At 44.0% G+C, this 16,741-nt stretch overlaps 2 protein-coding genes across 3 annotated transcripts in view; both read right to left on the bottom strand.

The window, feature by feature from the left end:
• LOC121296923 (hexokinase-2-like) overlaps positions 1-5,922 on the bottom strand; it is a 7,240-nt gene extending 1,318 nt beyond the window's left edge. The window contains exons 1-10 of the mRNA XM_041222840.1: positions 5,853-5,922; positions 4,773-4,877; positions 4,028-4,190; positions 3,384-3,532; positions 3,172-3,291; positions 2,801-2,896; positions 2,432-2,531; positions 2,013-2,196; positions 1,077-1,232; positions 504-737 (exon numbers count right to left, since the gene is read on the bottom strand). Of these exons, the coding sequence (XP_041078774.1) occupies positions 504-737; positions 1,077-1,232; positions 2,013-2,196; positions 2,432-2,531; positions 2,801-2,896; positions 3,172-3,291; positions 3,384-3,532; positions 4,028-4,190; positions 4,773-4,862 (1,292 nt within the window). The 5' untranslated portion in view covers positions 4,863-4,877; positions 5,853-5,922. The remainder of the gene's footprint in view (positions 1-503; positions 738-1,076; positions 1,233-2,012; positions 2,197-2,431; positions 2,532-2,800; positions 2,897-3,171; positions 3,292-3,383; positions 3,533-4,027; positions 4,191-4,772; positions 4,878-5,852) is intronic.
• A 150-nt stretch (positions 5,923-6,072) lies between these two features.
• On the bottom strand, positions 6,073-16,278 carry LOC121296922 (BRCA1-A complex subunit RAP80-like). Of its 2 annotated transcripts, none has more exons than XM_041222838.1 (15): positions 15,816-16,278; positions 15,460-15,535; positions 14,692-14,804; positions 14,047-14,526; positions 12,608-13,588; positions 12,401-12,456; positions 11,480-11,583; positions 10,710-10,771; positions 10,023-10,197; positions 9,432-9,507; positions 9,230-9,338; positions 8,818-8,860; positions 8,559-8,610; positions 6,637-6,821; positions 6,073-6,294 (listed from the first exon to the last, which is right to left on the bottom strand). In XM_041222838.1, exons 1-15 carry the CDS (start codon positions 15,936-15,938, stop codon positions 6,197-6,199), a joined length of 2,733 nt encoding a protein of 910 aa, XP_041078772.1. In that variant the 5' UTR covers positions 15,939-16,278; the 3' UTR covers positions 6,073-6,196. The 2 variants fall into 2 exon arrangements, with proteins under 2 accessions (XP_041078772.1, XP_041078773.1); XM_041222839.1 differs by having other exon boundaries at positions 12,617-13,588; positions 15,816-16,277.
• Between the last annotated feature and the right edge of the window lie 463 nt (positions 16,279-16,741).

Genomic DNA, 16,741 nt, shown 5'->3' with positions numbered 1-16,741 from the left:
GGCTGTTGTAAAGAACCCTCTTGTTTTGTTATTCTATCTGGAGGCCAATGCAGTAGAACTACAGATAATTGCATGGGTTATGTTAAAAACAAAGTATTTTAAACTCCTTTATAAGGCTATCCTTGGTAAAATTCCTTAATACACTGTTAATGACCTCTAGCAGTATTTATAATCTAAGACCTCAGTTTCTTAGTTTCTAAAGTTCATACATCATTTAAAAAAGGCTTTCACTTTTCTAGCTCCACGGTCTTGGAATAAACTCCAGGTTAAATAAAAAACAGAAATAGCTACTAGAGCACACTGCCTCCCCATTGTTTAGGACAGGCTTCGTCCAGTTTTCTCTGCTATAGTCAAATACAAACTAGAGCACACTTCCTCCCTCTGCTCTAACCAACTAGACACACTACCTTCCTGTCTCTCAGGTCTATCCACTAGGCTGCTCTTCCTCCGGTCCTCCTGCTCTCATCTCCCCTCCCTGCACAGAGCTGGGAGTCCTCCCTTACCAGGGGTGCATCTTGTAGACTGTCCCATCCACCCCGACTGTGGTGCTGAGGCGCTCCAGTCCTCGGTTCACACGGATGCGCTTGGTGACTGTTGCTAGGGCGGCCGCGCAGAGCTGGGCGGAACGTGTGGACACAGCCACACAGACCTGCTGGACCACGGCGGCGTCCTCCTCGCTGCACTGCAGCCCCAGGTTCATCAGGATCTCTCGGGCTCGGGTCAGGCTGCCCATATCCCTGACACACAGAACACCAGGGTCACAACACTGGGAGAGGGTGCAATACCACCAACCGTGCCATAGGTAGTGACATTATGAGACATTTTTATTTTGCCAGCCCCTGAGATTGATTGAAGTCATATTGAATACCGGTAGTAACAAAAAATAATGTTACATTTCAGGAAACAGTCAGAAATGTTTCCCTGTATAGCATTCATGTAAAACACATTGGGGCTATTTTAAAGTTGAGAAAGCAGGCACTGTGTGCAAAGTTAGATGTAAAGGTAGTGAGACTGTAGTTCTGTATCTCTGCATGTCTGTGTACACAATGAGCCCGCCCTGATTGCCCCACACTCACTTCTCGATTTCAGAGATGTGTTTGGTTTTGAAGCTGCCCCTGGCGAGTAGGGCTGGCGTCGTCTTTCCTCGGAACAGCAGCTTCTCATTGGCCAGTTTGACCAGGATGAGACGGGCTATCTCCCCCATGTACATCCCACTGATCATCTTCTCAAAGCTGTGGGGAGCAGGGACCAACGTTACCGCCCTTATCAAAGTCTGACGCGGTAAATTTGCACCACAGTTTTGCAGTTTTTCCCATGCTTTTCCCATGGTTATACTGTGAGTTTACCACAGTTTGCCATTGCTTTACCATGCCTCTCTGGTCTGTACAATGCTTGACCATACTTTCACTGTGCTTTATTACACGTTGCTGTGCTCTCACTATGGGATGCTATTATAAGGGCAGAGAATCAGAGTAATGTCTCACTAGTCTGGACTGCACATAGCTAATAGAATCATCTGCCTCAGCTGATCAGCCTGCAAGGTGTCTGATTCCAGAGGGATTTAATATCCTTTCTAGTACCCTAATCCTTCAGAGAAACTAGGTTTGAAATCCACTCTCCAGCAATGGTCCTTACGCACTCCTGTTCATTTGTGTAGTCTTCTAACCGATTGACTGCTATCAGCCCTCTTATCAAATACCACCACATCTGCTGGCTTGCTCATTGTGTCTGAAACTGAATTCTTAGCAGGGAGGTACAGCTTTTATATAACACAGAATACATTCATAGGATCTGCATAATAATAAAGCAATCAGCCATGTTAAAGATTTATCAGAATTCCAGTCCCTCTTATCTTTGTTTGTATATCCTGTGTGTGCCCTGATTTTGTGTCCCCTGTGTGGTATTTTTCTATTGTATATCCTGTGTGCCCTGATTTTGTGTCCCCTGTGTGGTATTTTTCTATTGCATTTTTGCTGGTTAATGGGAATGTTCCTGGTTCAGGTGGTACCCACGTCTGCCTGCCCGGGTTCAAGGACTTGCCATCCACCTCCCGGTCAAACTCGGTCTGGATGTCGGACAGCACCCCGTCATCTCCGAAGGCGCCCCACTCCATATTCACACACATGAGCCCTTCATCTCCGTTCACTCTCTTCACATTGCGCAGCTCCTCCATGTAGCAAGCGTTCGTCCCAGTGCCTGCAGGGAGTGAAATACATATTGTTCACACAAGGGTCTTGTTTTAACAGATGCATGCACTTGCACTGCTTTGGAAATGCAGGTGGGATTGGGTGTAATCACCTGTCTGGAATAGCAAACCCTCTTAAGAAAGGTACGGTAGTTGTATCCTATCAGTGCTCGTCAGGTTCCTAGTTCAGTAGCTGACTGATCCTGGAGTTTTGTCTAGGCACTGACTCAGCAGTAACGTTCTCACCTACAATCAGGCCGATCTCACAGCTGTGATCCTTGTACCCACAGCTCATCATGGTCCCCACAGTGTCATTTACCATAGCCACCGAGCCGATATCATAATCCTGGGAAGAGAGAGAGACTGGGATGGGGGGCGGAGGGTAAAGACCATGACACAATCAGACTGCTGCCTGCACACTCATGCATGCTATCAGACTGCTGCCTGCACACTCATACATACTGTACATACATACTCTACATACAGTCCAATCTGCATCACCGGTCTCCCACATCCAACACGAAGTGGCGAAAATCCATACCTACATCACTGTAGGGTACTTTGAAAGCGTTTTGTCTTTTCAAAGCCCTGCAGTTTCACGGTGTGTGAACTCACCCCCCTCCTGTGGATAGCTTCCCTGAGCAGCTTCACCACGTCCTGCCCTTCCACGCCGGAGCACTTGAACCCCTTCGTCCAGGAGATCAGCACGCTCTGAAACACACACTGATTAGAGACATGCAAGCAACTAACCTGCAGCCACGACATGAGGGACCAGCTGCCTTATTTCATTATTCAATTCCCTGGATTGGAAGGGGCTGATAATACCTGTGCATGATTAACACGCTCTGAAACCACGTGATCGCCATGCACCTCATTCACAATTCTCCATTCACGTGCTCAGAAATTCGTGCGTTACACAGTCAGTCTGCAAGTGGCTGCCACTCTGCACTATGAGGGTCCCAGCCAGGCAGGGCTGTGAGGCTCACCTGGTCCAGGTCTTTCTGTTCACAGGGAAAGGAGAAGGTAAAGCCCAGGGGCAGGATCTGGTCTTTGATTCCCTGCAAGTCCAGGAACTGAGCCAGGCAGGCAGCGATGTGGTCAAACAGCTGTGGAACACAACACAGGGGGGTGAGGCCAAGGCCCGAGGCAGGGCTATCCTCTCGTACCTATTCTACGTGAGTTTGGAGTACACTGGTACCTGTGTGCCGGTGCCCAGCATGATCTCCTCGGGGATGGCACATATCTCGCTCTTCATCTTCACCTGTCTGTTCCCATCTGCCACCACCTTGACCAGCAGAACACGGAAATTGGTCCCGCCTAGATCCAGTGCCAGGAAGTCCCCCGACTCTGTGGATCAAGACGAGAGGTAGACCTGCTGAGTGGAGAACCAGACTGCACAGCTTAATGATGAACACCTGAGCACTCCATACAGCCGCATAGTAAAAGCATAGCAAAGTGTAATGAAGCACCGTGAAAGAATGGTAAACCATAGGTAAGCAATGTAAAGCCCAGAGAGGCATGGAAAACCATGACGTAACTCTGTTAAATGCTAGCAGTACAGACATGGGGAGAGCATGGAGAAACTGCAAAATTACCCTGGATCTTCATAACAGGCACTAGTCTAACAGACCCCATTCTCAGCTCTCCAGAGTTGTCATCGGACTTAACAATGACCACTAAAAACACTCTCCAGTTGGGACCAATCCTTTAAAACAAAACTAGTACTGCAGTATCCACTAGGTGTCGCTGTGTGAAAGGTGAAGCTTTTTGGAGAAGTCTAACACATGTGGTCCCCCTCCAAACACTGCTGAGAAAGAAGACAGTGGCAGGGACCCCTCGCACCTGAGCCGTCCGGCGTGGACCTCACAAACGTGGGCAGCATCTTGACCGTGGCCTGGGCGTGGGTGTGCTCCCCCAGCCCCCTCTCCATGTCTGTGAGCAGGCGGGCAGAGATGTCAGCGAGCTGCTCCTGGGACAGTCTGAAGGGCTGCAGCCATCGTTCAATCTGAGGAGGGGTGTGAGGAGCAGTCAGAAGCACACAAACAGACAAGCAGGCAACAGGCATCAGTGCCAGCGACAGACTGCCAGGGAAGACCCTCGCAAGAAGAGTTGGGTAGGGGTCTGAAACAGAGATCTGGATAAAACATTTCCATCTCTCTCTGCAAAGAGGCTTCCACTTGACATAGACTTTGAAACAGACATATACATGTGTGATATCATTACCATACAGATTTAAAATAGATTAATCTTATTTTGTCTGAAAAGACCCCAATGATTCAGAATCAACGACATGTCTAGGTTACCCATCACATCCAACTCCTTTTAAGATCTGAAAGACTTCAGTGAAGTACTCCCCTAGTTGCTTCTTTTGATTTGAAATGAACAGATGCCTAACTGGCCCTCTGGGTTAAGGGTCTCACTTGGGGGTCCTGCTGGTTCTGCAGAGTTGAGACTGGCACTCATTGTGAACACACCTCGCTGCACCAGGGTCTCCCGAGATCTGGTGTCTGCCTGGCTGCAGCTATAAACAAGACAGCCATGTGTATTGCTGCTGCATGCTAATGAAAGGGCTTTGCGTTTCCTTTACCTGTTCACAGTGGTTCTGGGGTCCCAGTGACAGCCTCTTCCTCTCTGAAGAGGGGGATTTCATCAAGCAGCAATCTCCAGCGCTGCTCATCTTTAACCCAGGAGACTGGAAACAAACACAAAGCAACCCAGGCAGCCTGAGAGCTTTACAATGCAACGCAAACCAGCCAGCCTGAGAGCTTCACAATGCAACGCAAACCAGCCAGCCGGACAGCTTCACAATGCAACGTAACCCAGCCAGCCGGAGAGCTTCACAATGCAACTCAACCCAGCCAGCCTGAGAGCTTCACAATGCAACGCAACCCAGCCAGCCGGAGAGCTTCACAATGAGCATAGACCATCCTCAGCCATCAGGAAACGTGCGGATAATTTGCGAAATCTGTATGTAATTTGCATTTTGTGAAGCAAGTTCCTTGGAAAGAGGAACTTTTGTAAGTTCTTAAAAAAAGCATATTTCTGAAAATGAGTAAAACTTTTTTTTTTTTCTCTAATATTTACCAGAAAGATAGATGTCAAGATTGGGTCTAGATCCAGTTAATACATGTTGACTTTCTTCAATCTGTAATAGTTGTTCAATTATAGCTACCCCTTGCGCTATTACAAGAATCAGTTTTTATTTTGTTTGCAGTGATTGCGACTGTACAAAACTAACATGCTGTATAATACACAAACCCATATAGCCATAACACGTTATTTATTTACTTAATGTAAATTAAAAATGAAGTTATAAAGTCTGACAGAACCTCTGCCTGCACGTCCCGATCTTTAGTCAAACGTGACTGCATATACTTTTTTATTTTTTTTACACACAATAAAAACTTATGGAATAGAAAACGGCTTTTTCCTTAAGAGTTGCCTATTGTTTTTAATAACTACAAATGCACTTACTGTATAGCTTGCAATGAAACTTGTCACAGCCTCCTAGCAATATGCTGTTGTTTTTAAAGTTAAACTAAACTGAATTAAAAAAAAAAAATGTAAAAAATGTACACTAGTAAGTGACATAACGGGAATCTGTTTTCAAAGGCGTCCCTTTACACTCATCTTATGCTTTCAAATAGTAATCATTAAAGTATTTTACCTTCAGCGTGTTACACTTCCAGTTGCAAGCCAAAGTATGTTGATGTGCTTGTGAAGTTCCTGTTAATCTGATACCGTACTGTACGTGATGAAATACACACACCCATGATGGTGTGTGTGTGTGTGTGTGTGTGTGTGTGTGTAATTTTATTTTTTTGCAATGCTTGTTCAGATTGAGGGGTAAAATACACAGTACGCTAGATTTTTATTTTTGTAAGTATTTTATTAAATTGTCCCCTTACATGTTCCCATTTTAAGCAAAGGTTTGAGTGCAAGTCGTACTGTGCAACTTCACATGTAATTTGAATCTGAGTTTCACTTCTGTTTGGTGTATAAACGTTTAGCTCATTTGCTCCTATCTTCATCGCGTGTAGCCTCATCATTTACTTGTAGGAATGCATGACTCCTGGGTGTCAGGATCTTTCCTATTTTGGTAATGAAATCTGTAAGGAGTTTAAAAAGAAAAAAAGAAGCAATATCTACAATCAAGAACAAGTTTTGTGAATGCACATATTAACCAAACAATAGTTGTTTTATTTCACTGTTTAAATTAATATACATATTTTCCCTTAAAAAATATTGCTTTAAAAAAAAAAAAAAAAAAAAAAAAAAAAAAACACAACCACCTGTAATGAAATGCAAACCCAATCACAGGCAGCAACTACCATCTCAGGGATACAGGAGGTTTAATCAGTACATGTTTTAATGAATAAAGAACCGGCCACATTAACAAAGAAAAAGGTATTTAAAAAAAAGAACTATTCATCTGTATCTTCCTCTCTTACTCTTCCTCTTGTGCCCTTCAGTCGGCCCCGTTAGTTGCTTTTTGAAGTCAACGAGGCAGTCCGTGGCTTGGGAGATGGGCACAAAGGATCTGATGGGAGAATCGCTCAATTGGAAGGGGCAAGCAGGCTCGTCCCCACCACTGCCAGGCTCCTGCTCCTCATCATCCAGGCACGAGACAAGCCCACTGAAGAGGAAAGGAGCGACGGATTACTGCAGCGCAGGGGTGTGCAATCAGAGTCCTGGGGGCCATCTGACTTTGACTAGCCCTTTTCCCATTCATCAAATTAATAACTATTGAATTAATGAATGAAAATCCCACCCTCTCGAACTGGCTTAAAGAATATTCACTACATCCCTGTACCACACAGTACAAGTCAAAAGTTTGAGTACACCTGCTTGAAACATTGAAAATATTTCATTATATGATACATGTACTTATATAAGCTGATAATCAAAAGTGAACTGCATTCAAAAATTTAATTTTTAAATGAAAATGTAAATCTTGTCAATTTCAACAAAATGGTCACCCAAAGCAAGGGTCTCTGAGTTAACTAGCATGTTACCTAATTAACCTTTTGTCACCAATTATGGTTAACAGGTGAGGGTTCATGATAAATATAGGTAGCATAGGCACAAGTTTGTCATTCCTGAATGCAAGGGAGCAGAAAATGACAAAATACAGTCAGTTAAGCAAAGAAAAAAGACAGTTTGTAACTACTTTAAGAAATGAAGGCCAATCTTTAAGACAAATCGCAAGAACTTTGCAACTGTCTGTAACTGCTGTGGCCAAGACCAAATGATTTGAAGAAACTGTCACTCATGAGGACTGAACAAGGTCAGGCAGGCCAAGGTTGACCTCAGAATCAGAGAACAAGTTCATTCGAGTCAGAAGTCTGCGAAACCGGCGATTAACTCCCCCTGAAATACAAGCTCAGCTAAATGCTACTGGAAGTACAGATGTTTCAACATCAACTGTTCAGAGGAGATTGCGTGAAGCTGGCCTAACTGGAAGAATTGCTGCAAAGAAACCACTGTTAAGAGTGCAGAATAAGAGGAAGAGACTTACCTGGGCCAAAAAAACCAGAAACTGGACGTTTGAGGAGTGGAAATCGGTCTTATGGACCGATGAGTCAAAATCTGAAATATTTGGGTCAAACCGCAGAGTATTTGTAAGTTGCCGAGAGGGTGAGAGCATGAGTTCTGCATGTGTGGTTCCCACTGTCAAGCATGGAGGAGGCAGTGTCATGGTCTTGGGTTGCTTTGCTGGTGACAGAGTTGGTGATCTTTACCAAGTCCATGGCAAGCTCAACCAGCATGGCTATCATAGCATACTTCAGAGGCATGCCATTCCATCAGGATTACGGCTAGCTGGGCAGTCCTTCATTCTTCAGCAAGATAATGACCCGAAACACACCTCAAAGTTGTGCAAGAACTATCTGGCGAAGAAGGAAAGTGAAGGACAACTCAATCTAATGATCTGGCCTGCCCAGTCTCCAGACCTCAATCCCATAGAACTTGTATGGGACAAACTGGACAGAAGAGTCAAAGCAAAGCTACCCAAGAGTGCCCTACATCTCTGGGAATTGCTGCAGAAGAGCTGGGAAGACATGTCTGGTGATTTCCTGCTGAAACTTGTTAACCGAATACCTTGTGTTTGTGAGGCTGTTATTAAGGCAAAGCGTGGCTATTTTGAAGAATCCAAGATTTAGAGACAATTTTCAATTTTCTTGAATATTGCTTTGATACTCCTTGTTTTGTTTTGTATATTGCAAGATGTGTTTCATTTACAGAAATGTATACAACGTAAAATATTGTCAATTATGAAAAAAAACTAGGTTTCCAGCAAGTGTACTCAAACTTTTGACTGGTACTGTGCGTGTGCATGTGCGTGTGTATAAAATGAATTACATATTTTGTTTACCCGTCTTCTCTGTGGTTGATAAAGGAATCTGAAGTGCCAACCTCTGCATTTCCTAGAAAGTAAAGAAAATGCATTAGTCCCTGTATTCCCCCCAACCCCAACATCCCCAACACCCCCCCAATGTGCCAACCAAGATTCTTTTTAAAACAATCATACAATAATACATTTAAAGCAGGTAGAAGCATTTTAACAAGGAATATACCCTGAGAAATGTTATTCTAAAAAATAATAATAAAAAAAAAAAAAAAAAGAATCTTACCTGAATCTTTACGTTCTGAATGCTCTAAAGCAGCCAGGAGCTTCTGTGAATGACAACATAGAATAAAATAATTATTCGAAGTGTCTACTGTCCATTCTAGGGTTTCTTTCTCTAACATGGTATGTCAGACATGATTGCTGTCCACTCCACCCTCACTCTCTGGCTTAGTTATATTTCACTTCCACCAATACTTCCCATTCATAAGGCTCTAAATATGTGTTTTTGTTATTTTTATTGGTCTAATAAAAAGCTTGCACTCTCATCTAACCTTACTAGAAATCTCTCTTCTCAAAAGAGCGCTATTTTAGAAAGAGCATGAGGTGAAAGTTACAGTAGAATTTGAGTACTTCTCCATGCAATGACCGCACGAGCTTGTGTCCCCTGTCTGGCATAAGCGGTGGATACACTTAACCTTGCTTTTCCAGTTTCTGCCCCTGCTAATGCAGTTGTCGACGTGGCTCTGGTACTCCTTTATTGAAATCCAGTCTTGGCAGATGTAGCACTTCTCCTTCTGAGCTGATCTAAACAGAATTGAACAGCGCATGTGTTGCCAGAAACAAAACCCCATGTCCTTGGATGTAGTGGGTCATTGCAAAGCTGCCGTACCTACTTACCTGTCAGAGCAGGACGTACTGGGTTCAGCAGCATCCGAGGAGCCTGCTTTCCTGATGCTTCGTCTCAGGCTCATCACTGAAATCAAACACACATCCCATAGTTACAATGCCATCATTAAACCAGCATCCGCTTGTGTGTGTACAGTATCATTATTTGGAGTAAATTCAAAATTCATTAGATTCTGGAAAGTAAATCTGAATATTCTAGGCTTAGCTGGCAAGAAGAAAACCTATTCAGTAAATATAACAGCCTCCCTTTGCTTATCTTATCTAACCTGGTGAAAATTACTTCATGAAAGTGACCCTCTGCAATGATATAGATCACTAGTGTAAGCTTGTCTCAGCAGTGGCATTATCTAGAACATTTCCAAAGTTTTATAAAATATCGGCAAGCAGTTCCTACAGTACAGCCTTCATCAATCCAACCCTGCTAAAAAGATCACTATGATCGAGATTCATATACCCTCAAGAATGAAGGAATGTTCCTAGACAACTAAAGAGATAGGAACTCCTGAAACCTGATGAAGATATGGACGTTAGGTATGCCTCCCTCATCTGAGATACTGTTCCCCTGCAGGCTGGCTGTCTTACCCTGTGAGGCAGTCTCCTCCTCCACCTCCTCAGATTCCCTGGTTCCATCACAGTAGGCTGCGTGCATCTCAATGCGGTTCTTTGGGAAGCTCTGCATGCAGATTGGACACTCCACACGCTGTCCTCTCTGTAAGACGGGGGCTGAGCCTGGCTTCTCTACAACATCCTCCAGGCACTGGGGATAGAGAGGGAAACATTGGTGGGACATTGATGGACACTCTTGTTCTGCTCACTTGCCTCTATACCTGCACAGTAGTAACCCTTTTATTAATAGGTGCTGGTATTTTAAGTTTTCATTAAATCCCTTATTGTATTTCAGTCTAATCAGTTTAAAAGAGTATAGTTACTCTAGTTTTGCTTTGCTCTGTCCACTCAAGGCAAATAATGATTTCTGTTAAGAGTATGGTGAAATGTGTGGTGGTTTGTGTGGTTTCAAGTCTCCTTCATTGTATACGTGACCCTAAGTAAGTTCTGCTTACTTCCTATTCTGATAATGTAAATTCTACTTCCATAAATATCACTGCACAGATCTAAAGATATGTTCATGTTAATGGTGCAGCTGGAGTTCACTAGGTCTACGAGAAGCAAGATGTTGGGGCGGAGCAGCTCTGTGGTTGAAACTAGTAGGCTGCAGAAAAGGGAATGAAGTAGTAAAGCACTTTACTTGGCACAGATATTTAGACTTACCTGTGTCCCTGCAGGGGTATCTTTAAGCAGAGGCTGGCTGGACTCTTCACTGAGCTGGCTTTCTGCAAAGCACGAAAAAAATTAAAAATAACTGTACCAGAATTCAACACGTACTAAATCCAGATTAATTACAACACCAGTTCTGGCCTCCCTGCCGTTGTCCATTCCTGCGGAGTACAGGTTTTGAGGTCAGACAATATTTGATAATATACAGTACATCCCAGATTATGGAATTCGCCATTTAAATGTCAATCTGATAATCCTGTTTTTGAACTAGAGATTAAAAACGTAAATCAAGGGGGGCTCCCGAGTGGCACATCCGGTAAAGGTGCTCCACATGGAGTGTAGGATGCGCCCTATAGCCTCGATGTCGCAGGTTAGAGACCAGGCAATTCCACTGCCGACCACGGACGGGAGCTTCCAGGGGGTGCCACACAATTGGCCGAGCACCTGCGGGCTTGTCTGTAACCTGCCCTGAGATGCGTTGTCCTCCAGTGCTGTAGCTCTGAGGCTTCAGAGGATAGCATGTGGTCGTCTTCACCCTCCCTAGTTAGCAGGGGGGTGGTAGCGGTGCGCTGAACCTAAAAATACTTGACTACTCTAAATTGGGAGAAAATGATAAAAAAAAAAAAAAAAAAAAAAAAACAATTGGCGACTACTAAATTTAAAAAAAAAGTAAACCAAATTTCAACCTGGCCAACGTTGTCACAGTTGAACTGTAGAGGTTACATAAAAGGCTGTACTGTTATTCTGTGCAATAGTCTGCCTACCTGGACAGATGTCCAAGTCCATCTCTTCCTCCTCCTCCTCTACTCTCTGTTCCTGCTGCTCCTCTGGCTCTCTGGGGCTCCTCTCCCTCAGGCCACGTCTCCTTCTGCAGCACAAACAGGAGCAGGTGAGACAGCGCTCCGTCAATGTTTCATGATTTTATTATTCCAATTAAATCAGTGGCCAGTCCATGTTGACAGTAAATTGTAAAAGTACTGTTAACACTGTACTCACCACAGTGCTCAAAACTCTACATTAAGAGGAGTTCTAACTAATGCGTCAAAATCCATTTCTTACCTCTTACTGACATTACTGCTGCTGCTGCTATTTTTATTGTGCTGAGAGACTGAGCTTCATTTTTTTGACGTTGGCTCAGTCTAAGTAAATGTTTTAAATACAATCCTATAGATTAACTACTGCATCAATGCTACCTTTGCTGTAAGCAATGTGGTCTGATTGCAGTTAGCCCACTGGTGTTTAAACTATACACTAGAAGTGGTTAAGCAACAGCACAACCTTTACTTCTACAACGCTGTCTTTGAAAGATCTGCATATTCCAAACCAAAAACCAGTAAGTGTTCAGTGGACCAGTATTAGTATTGGTAGTGCTAATAAGAGGCGTGAATACAGAGTCTGATAGCCCTTTGCCCTATTGGACGACCAGGAAGCTATCATCTTACCGGGGCAAGAGATCCAGGAAATACAGGAGTTAACATTGTAAAAAAGAAGACTGTTGCCAAAAAAAAACAAGGATTCCCTTTGTTAATAAATTAGGACATGAGTAAACTTGTAAAGAGCGCCTTTACAATTCAGGATTTATAGCACACAGTAATTACATGTGTGGCAGTTAAAAAGATTTGAATTACCGTCTCCTTGCCATCAATTGACTTGTTTCTCTTTACCTTCCCACTGGCTCCCCTTACCTCAAGTTCAGCCAGGTCTCCGTGGTGCCTTCTGCTCTGATCATTGCTGAAGATGCCTGTGCAGAGAAGAGACAAACCCTTTAACACCTTCTGATACCTCAAACATGTGCCTCCACAACTGGAACACTGTCTATCACACGCTGTGTTGCACAGATAACTTTAAAACCTTTCTAACTAAAATCTGGAAATTAACTAGACAAGACTCCCCATACTAACTGCCTGCTGCTGCGAGTTGGATGTCTCCTCTTCCTGTTGTTCCTCCTCCTCTCTTCTCTCTCTGCCCTCCTTGTCATGCTGAGAGCTCTTCTCCTCTCCTTCCTCCTGCTCGCTGTGCCGAGGGCTCTGAATGCCCTGAAAGCTCCGGCTGTTACCTGCCCCCTTGCCCAGTCGGGAGAGACTGGTCCTGCGGGAGGAGAGTGTTTCATGGGAGGCTGTGAGCACGGGCTCCCCCCACTCTGCCTTGCGCAGCAGCCCCCTCTGAGCCTGCTTCAGGCTCTTCTCATACACCTCCAGCTGGCACAGGATCACCTTGGTGTAATCGTCTGGGTTCAAACCCTGGGGGCAGAAGGGGACACCCCAGTAATAGTGCACCGCGCCCTCTCCCCGGGACATGCTACCTGCCCCCTCTATATCCACTTGTGTCGAGGGGCAGCTGAGAGGGGTGTTTGAGTTCTCACTGTAGGCTGCTGAACAATGCTGAGAGGTCTCTGGTTCCTGGGGAGGTGTGCTGCCCTGCTTCACTCTTCCATCACTGCTGGCGAGGTTCGCTGAAGAGCTCTCTCCTCTGTCAGCTCGATTTGGGTGTACCGTGTCTCTCCTTGAGAATGTCCTACTCAAGCGGTTCTCCTCGTTCTTTTTTTTAGGGAATGTGGGACTCTTAGGATAGGGAGAATCCTGATTCATGGAAGGCAGAGGATTCTTCAAAGGCGAGAATGTCAAAAGACTTTGTGAACAAGTGAGGGAACAGGTGAGGGAACTCATCTCCTGGCAGTTGCCAACCATGTCTTGACTCCCCATCATAAGTACGGGACTCTGCTCGCCGCTTTGCAAGCACTGGGGACCATTGCTACTACTCAAGAGGGACTCAGAATCCTGGAAGTCGTCCAACGTGATGACTTTTAGAGAAGCATCCTCTTCCATCCTTAGGGGGGATCTGTTCTGTTCAGTTTTACGGCAGGTTCTTTTTTCCTATAATGTTTAAATGAAAGTTACTGTAGCCCTTTAAGGAGATAGATAGACAGATAGATAGATAGATAGATAGATAGATAGATAGATAGATAGATAGATAGATAGATAGATAGGAGTTTTTTTGGTCTACAGTAGATAACTAAAGATATTTTTGCACGCACACTGAGTGGGTGTGGGGACTTTACATTGCTGTTACAGTTCAGGTGGGACTATGGCTTTCAAACCCAACCCTTCACCAGCATGAGCATTGAGTTACTAATTATAAATCAAGAACTACCTCTCATCTTATCTGGAATCTCCTGCACAGAAACGAATTCATGCTATAAGGTCCCTGTATATATTAACTCATTTACAAAAGCTGGTATCAGCAAACACACCTGAATCGTGGCTAGAGTTTGGCGTTGTAATGACTATATTAGTTGTATACTGACTACCCTGAAAAGCTGCACTGCACTGACCTTCTCCGGGGGCCAATGGGGGGTGTCTGCAGGATGCTGGCAGGTCTCCAGTTCCTGAGGAGTTGTGCTGCCCTGCTGCCCTCTTCTCTTGCCGCTGCACAGGTTTGCTGACGAGCCCTCCCCTCCGTCGGCTCGACTGCTGCCTACCGGATCTGTCCTTCGGAATTTACGTTTCAATTGGTTCCCCTCGCTCGTTCTTTTAGCAGATAGAGGTGTTACTGTCAAAGGACAGTCTTGTGAACATTCGATGAAACCCAACTCCTGGCAGCTGCCAACCACATCTTGGCTCAACTTCTCCAAGACGAGAATGGGGCTTCGCTCTCTAGGATTAACCTTCCCGAGGATGGATTCCCTCTGGGAGTCTCCCAGAAGACTGGCATCTGGTTCAGTGGAGTGCGTTTTTTCTTTTCCTTTATTCCCTAGGTTTTGTTGAACACCCGCTGGTCTGCTCTGGTCCGCTTTATGGGAAACTCTGTTTTCCTGCAATAGTTTAAAAAAATTATGTTGTTACAAAGTTTTCCCAACACCAATATGCACAAGATCAGCAGTCTCCAATGTGGGTTAAACTGTACTGCCGTTCCGTGTACTGAGTCAGCTCTGTGGATAAACACTCCAGTTTAGGTCAACAAGGTTGGAGGTAATTACACAAAGACTCTCTTCAATAGCCTTCCTCAGGGCCTCCTCTTCTTCGCGTGTTTGACTGGCCTCCTGTTCACTCATTCTCACTGCCAGGTCTAGCATCTGTTCCTCTGTCATCTCTGAAATAAAGGAAGCAAACTTACATTTCAATAGGACTCCTGTAACACAGTTTCAAAGTGCATTTCACTGCGCAAACCCTTGTTTTGAAATACAAGGTTGCTGCTGTATTGTTGTTACTTGAGCAGCAAGGTGAACATCTTTCTTTATTTACAGGAAAGTTTTTCACTGTACGTTACTGCATTTAATAACAGGAACACAGTTCAGTTTTTTCGGCCAAGTAATTGACACTGGCAACTGAGAAAGGTTTAATCTAAATATGACAAGATTTGAATAGCATTCCTCTATCACAGCGTTTCAAGGTGCTTTTCACTTTTCAATACCTGGCAGACACACCTGGAGTGGCGAGACATAGGCTCCAAACCTAAAGCAGGGACAACAACAAAACTCACTGTGTAATACATCGGTTTGAAACATTTCAGGTTTCACTTCATTGTAAGTGGCCTCTACAAAAGCTACAAAAGACGCACAGTGTCCAAAACAGCGATAAATTGAGAGGTTTAGAATGATACTCTACTTGACTTTTAATAAAGATAACGATAGATGTCTCAAGCTGTCTGATCAGGGTAATCAGTACAGCTTGGAGTGGCTCCATCTGCTATACAAGTTACCGTTACAAAAAGAGAAACGCAATTTCACTTTGAAATATAGCCCTACCTGGGCTGTGTCGCTTTATTTTCTCTCTTTCCCGCAAACGTCCGTCCTGCCTTTGCACCAATCCACGATCTCCTTCCTACAATCAGTAAGGCAAGCAATAGATTTTTAAAAATGAATTCTACCCCATATCATTGTCCCAATGCAGGTAAAATTACGAAACGTCTTAAACTCCTTGTAAAGCCAGGAATGGACAAAACACCGGTCTTATCTCCATCCATGCTAAATCTTGTTGGCTTTAATAAAATGTTCGATCCACCTCGCATTCGGAGAAATATTCAAAAGCTGCCGGTCACTAGATATGTGGCTCGGGGGTCTACTTTTGGATTTTATTAACACACAACAGACACACGCCATACCTCATTTTCGCTGTCAGAAATGACTATAGACTGGTTCGTGTTTTTATTGGTATTGGTGCGCTGCCTCGTCCTCCTAGAAACGGCCATCTCTTCCCCTGAGGGATTTCGCCTCTTGCGTGGCATGTTTTTGTATGATTAAACGTACTTCTGTGTTGGGCATCAACGTCAAAAAAAATAAAACAAAACAAAACAAAACAAAACAAAAAACCGAGAATATTTAGAGGGTAATAAAAAAAAAAAAACATGCGTTATTTGTTTGACAGCATCGATAACGTTGCTGTTTACAGCAGGAGCGAAGTATCAGCAACCAGTGCGAGTTCACAAATATTTCAAATTGATGTCAATGGTTTGCGTTTACTTGTTTACTGAATAAAAACAACATTCAAGCTAAACATCCCCCTGCTTCCCGGAAAACAAGATCCCCTGCACTTAAATCCTCGCACACAGACAACAACAACCACAGTCACATGGCTCGGAGCAGGGAGTGCTGGGAACCTGGCTGAATAACTGCCACAGACATCTCACAAAACACTAGATCAATATCACAGTAAATACCCTTTTATTTTTAAATGTATAGTAAATTATTTTTAAATATATACATATATAGGTATAGTAAAACCAACACTTATTCTATAAAAAACAAGTTACTCGCAAGTTATTGTTATCGTATTAACTTGTGCAATGTGATACTGATAGTATTTGGGCAGATAAGTATGTCATGCCAACAGCAATGAAGAATTTCTGAAAATGATAAAGTGAGGGTTAAGGAAAAGGCGCTAGCGCTATCTCTGTCTTGTTTGTGTATTGTACTTTGCGTATTTTTCATAAACGGTCCACTAAATATAATACAAAATATTTGTACTTATACGCCTCCCAAGCAGGCCTCGGTTTCCATGGTCACCCAGTCGCGCATGCCCCCGTCCCGT

The sequence above is a fragment of the Polyodon spathula genome, chromosome 22 (assembly GCF_017654505.1).
Source record: "Polyodon spathula isolate WHYD16114869_AA chromosome 22, ASM1765450v1, whole genome shotgun sequence".
Lineage (NCBI taxonomy): Eukaryota > Metazoa > Chordata > Actinopteri > Acipenseriformes > Polyodontidae > Polyodon > Polyodon spathula.
The sequence above is the reverse complement of the archived record's forward strand: the minus strand, read 5'-3'. Positions and strand labels throughout refer to the sequence as shown.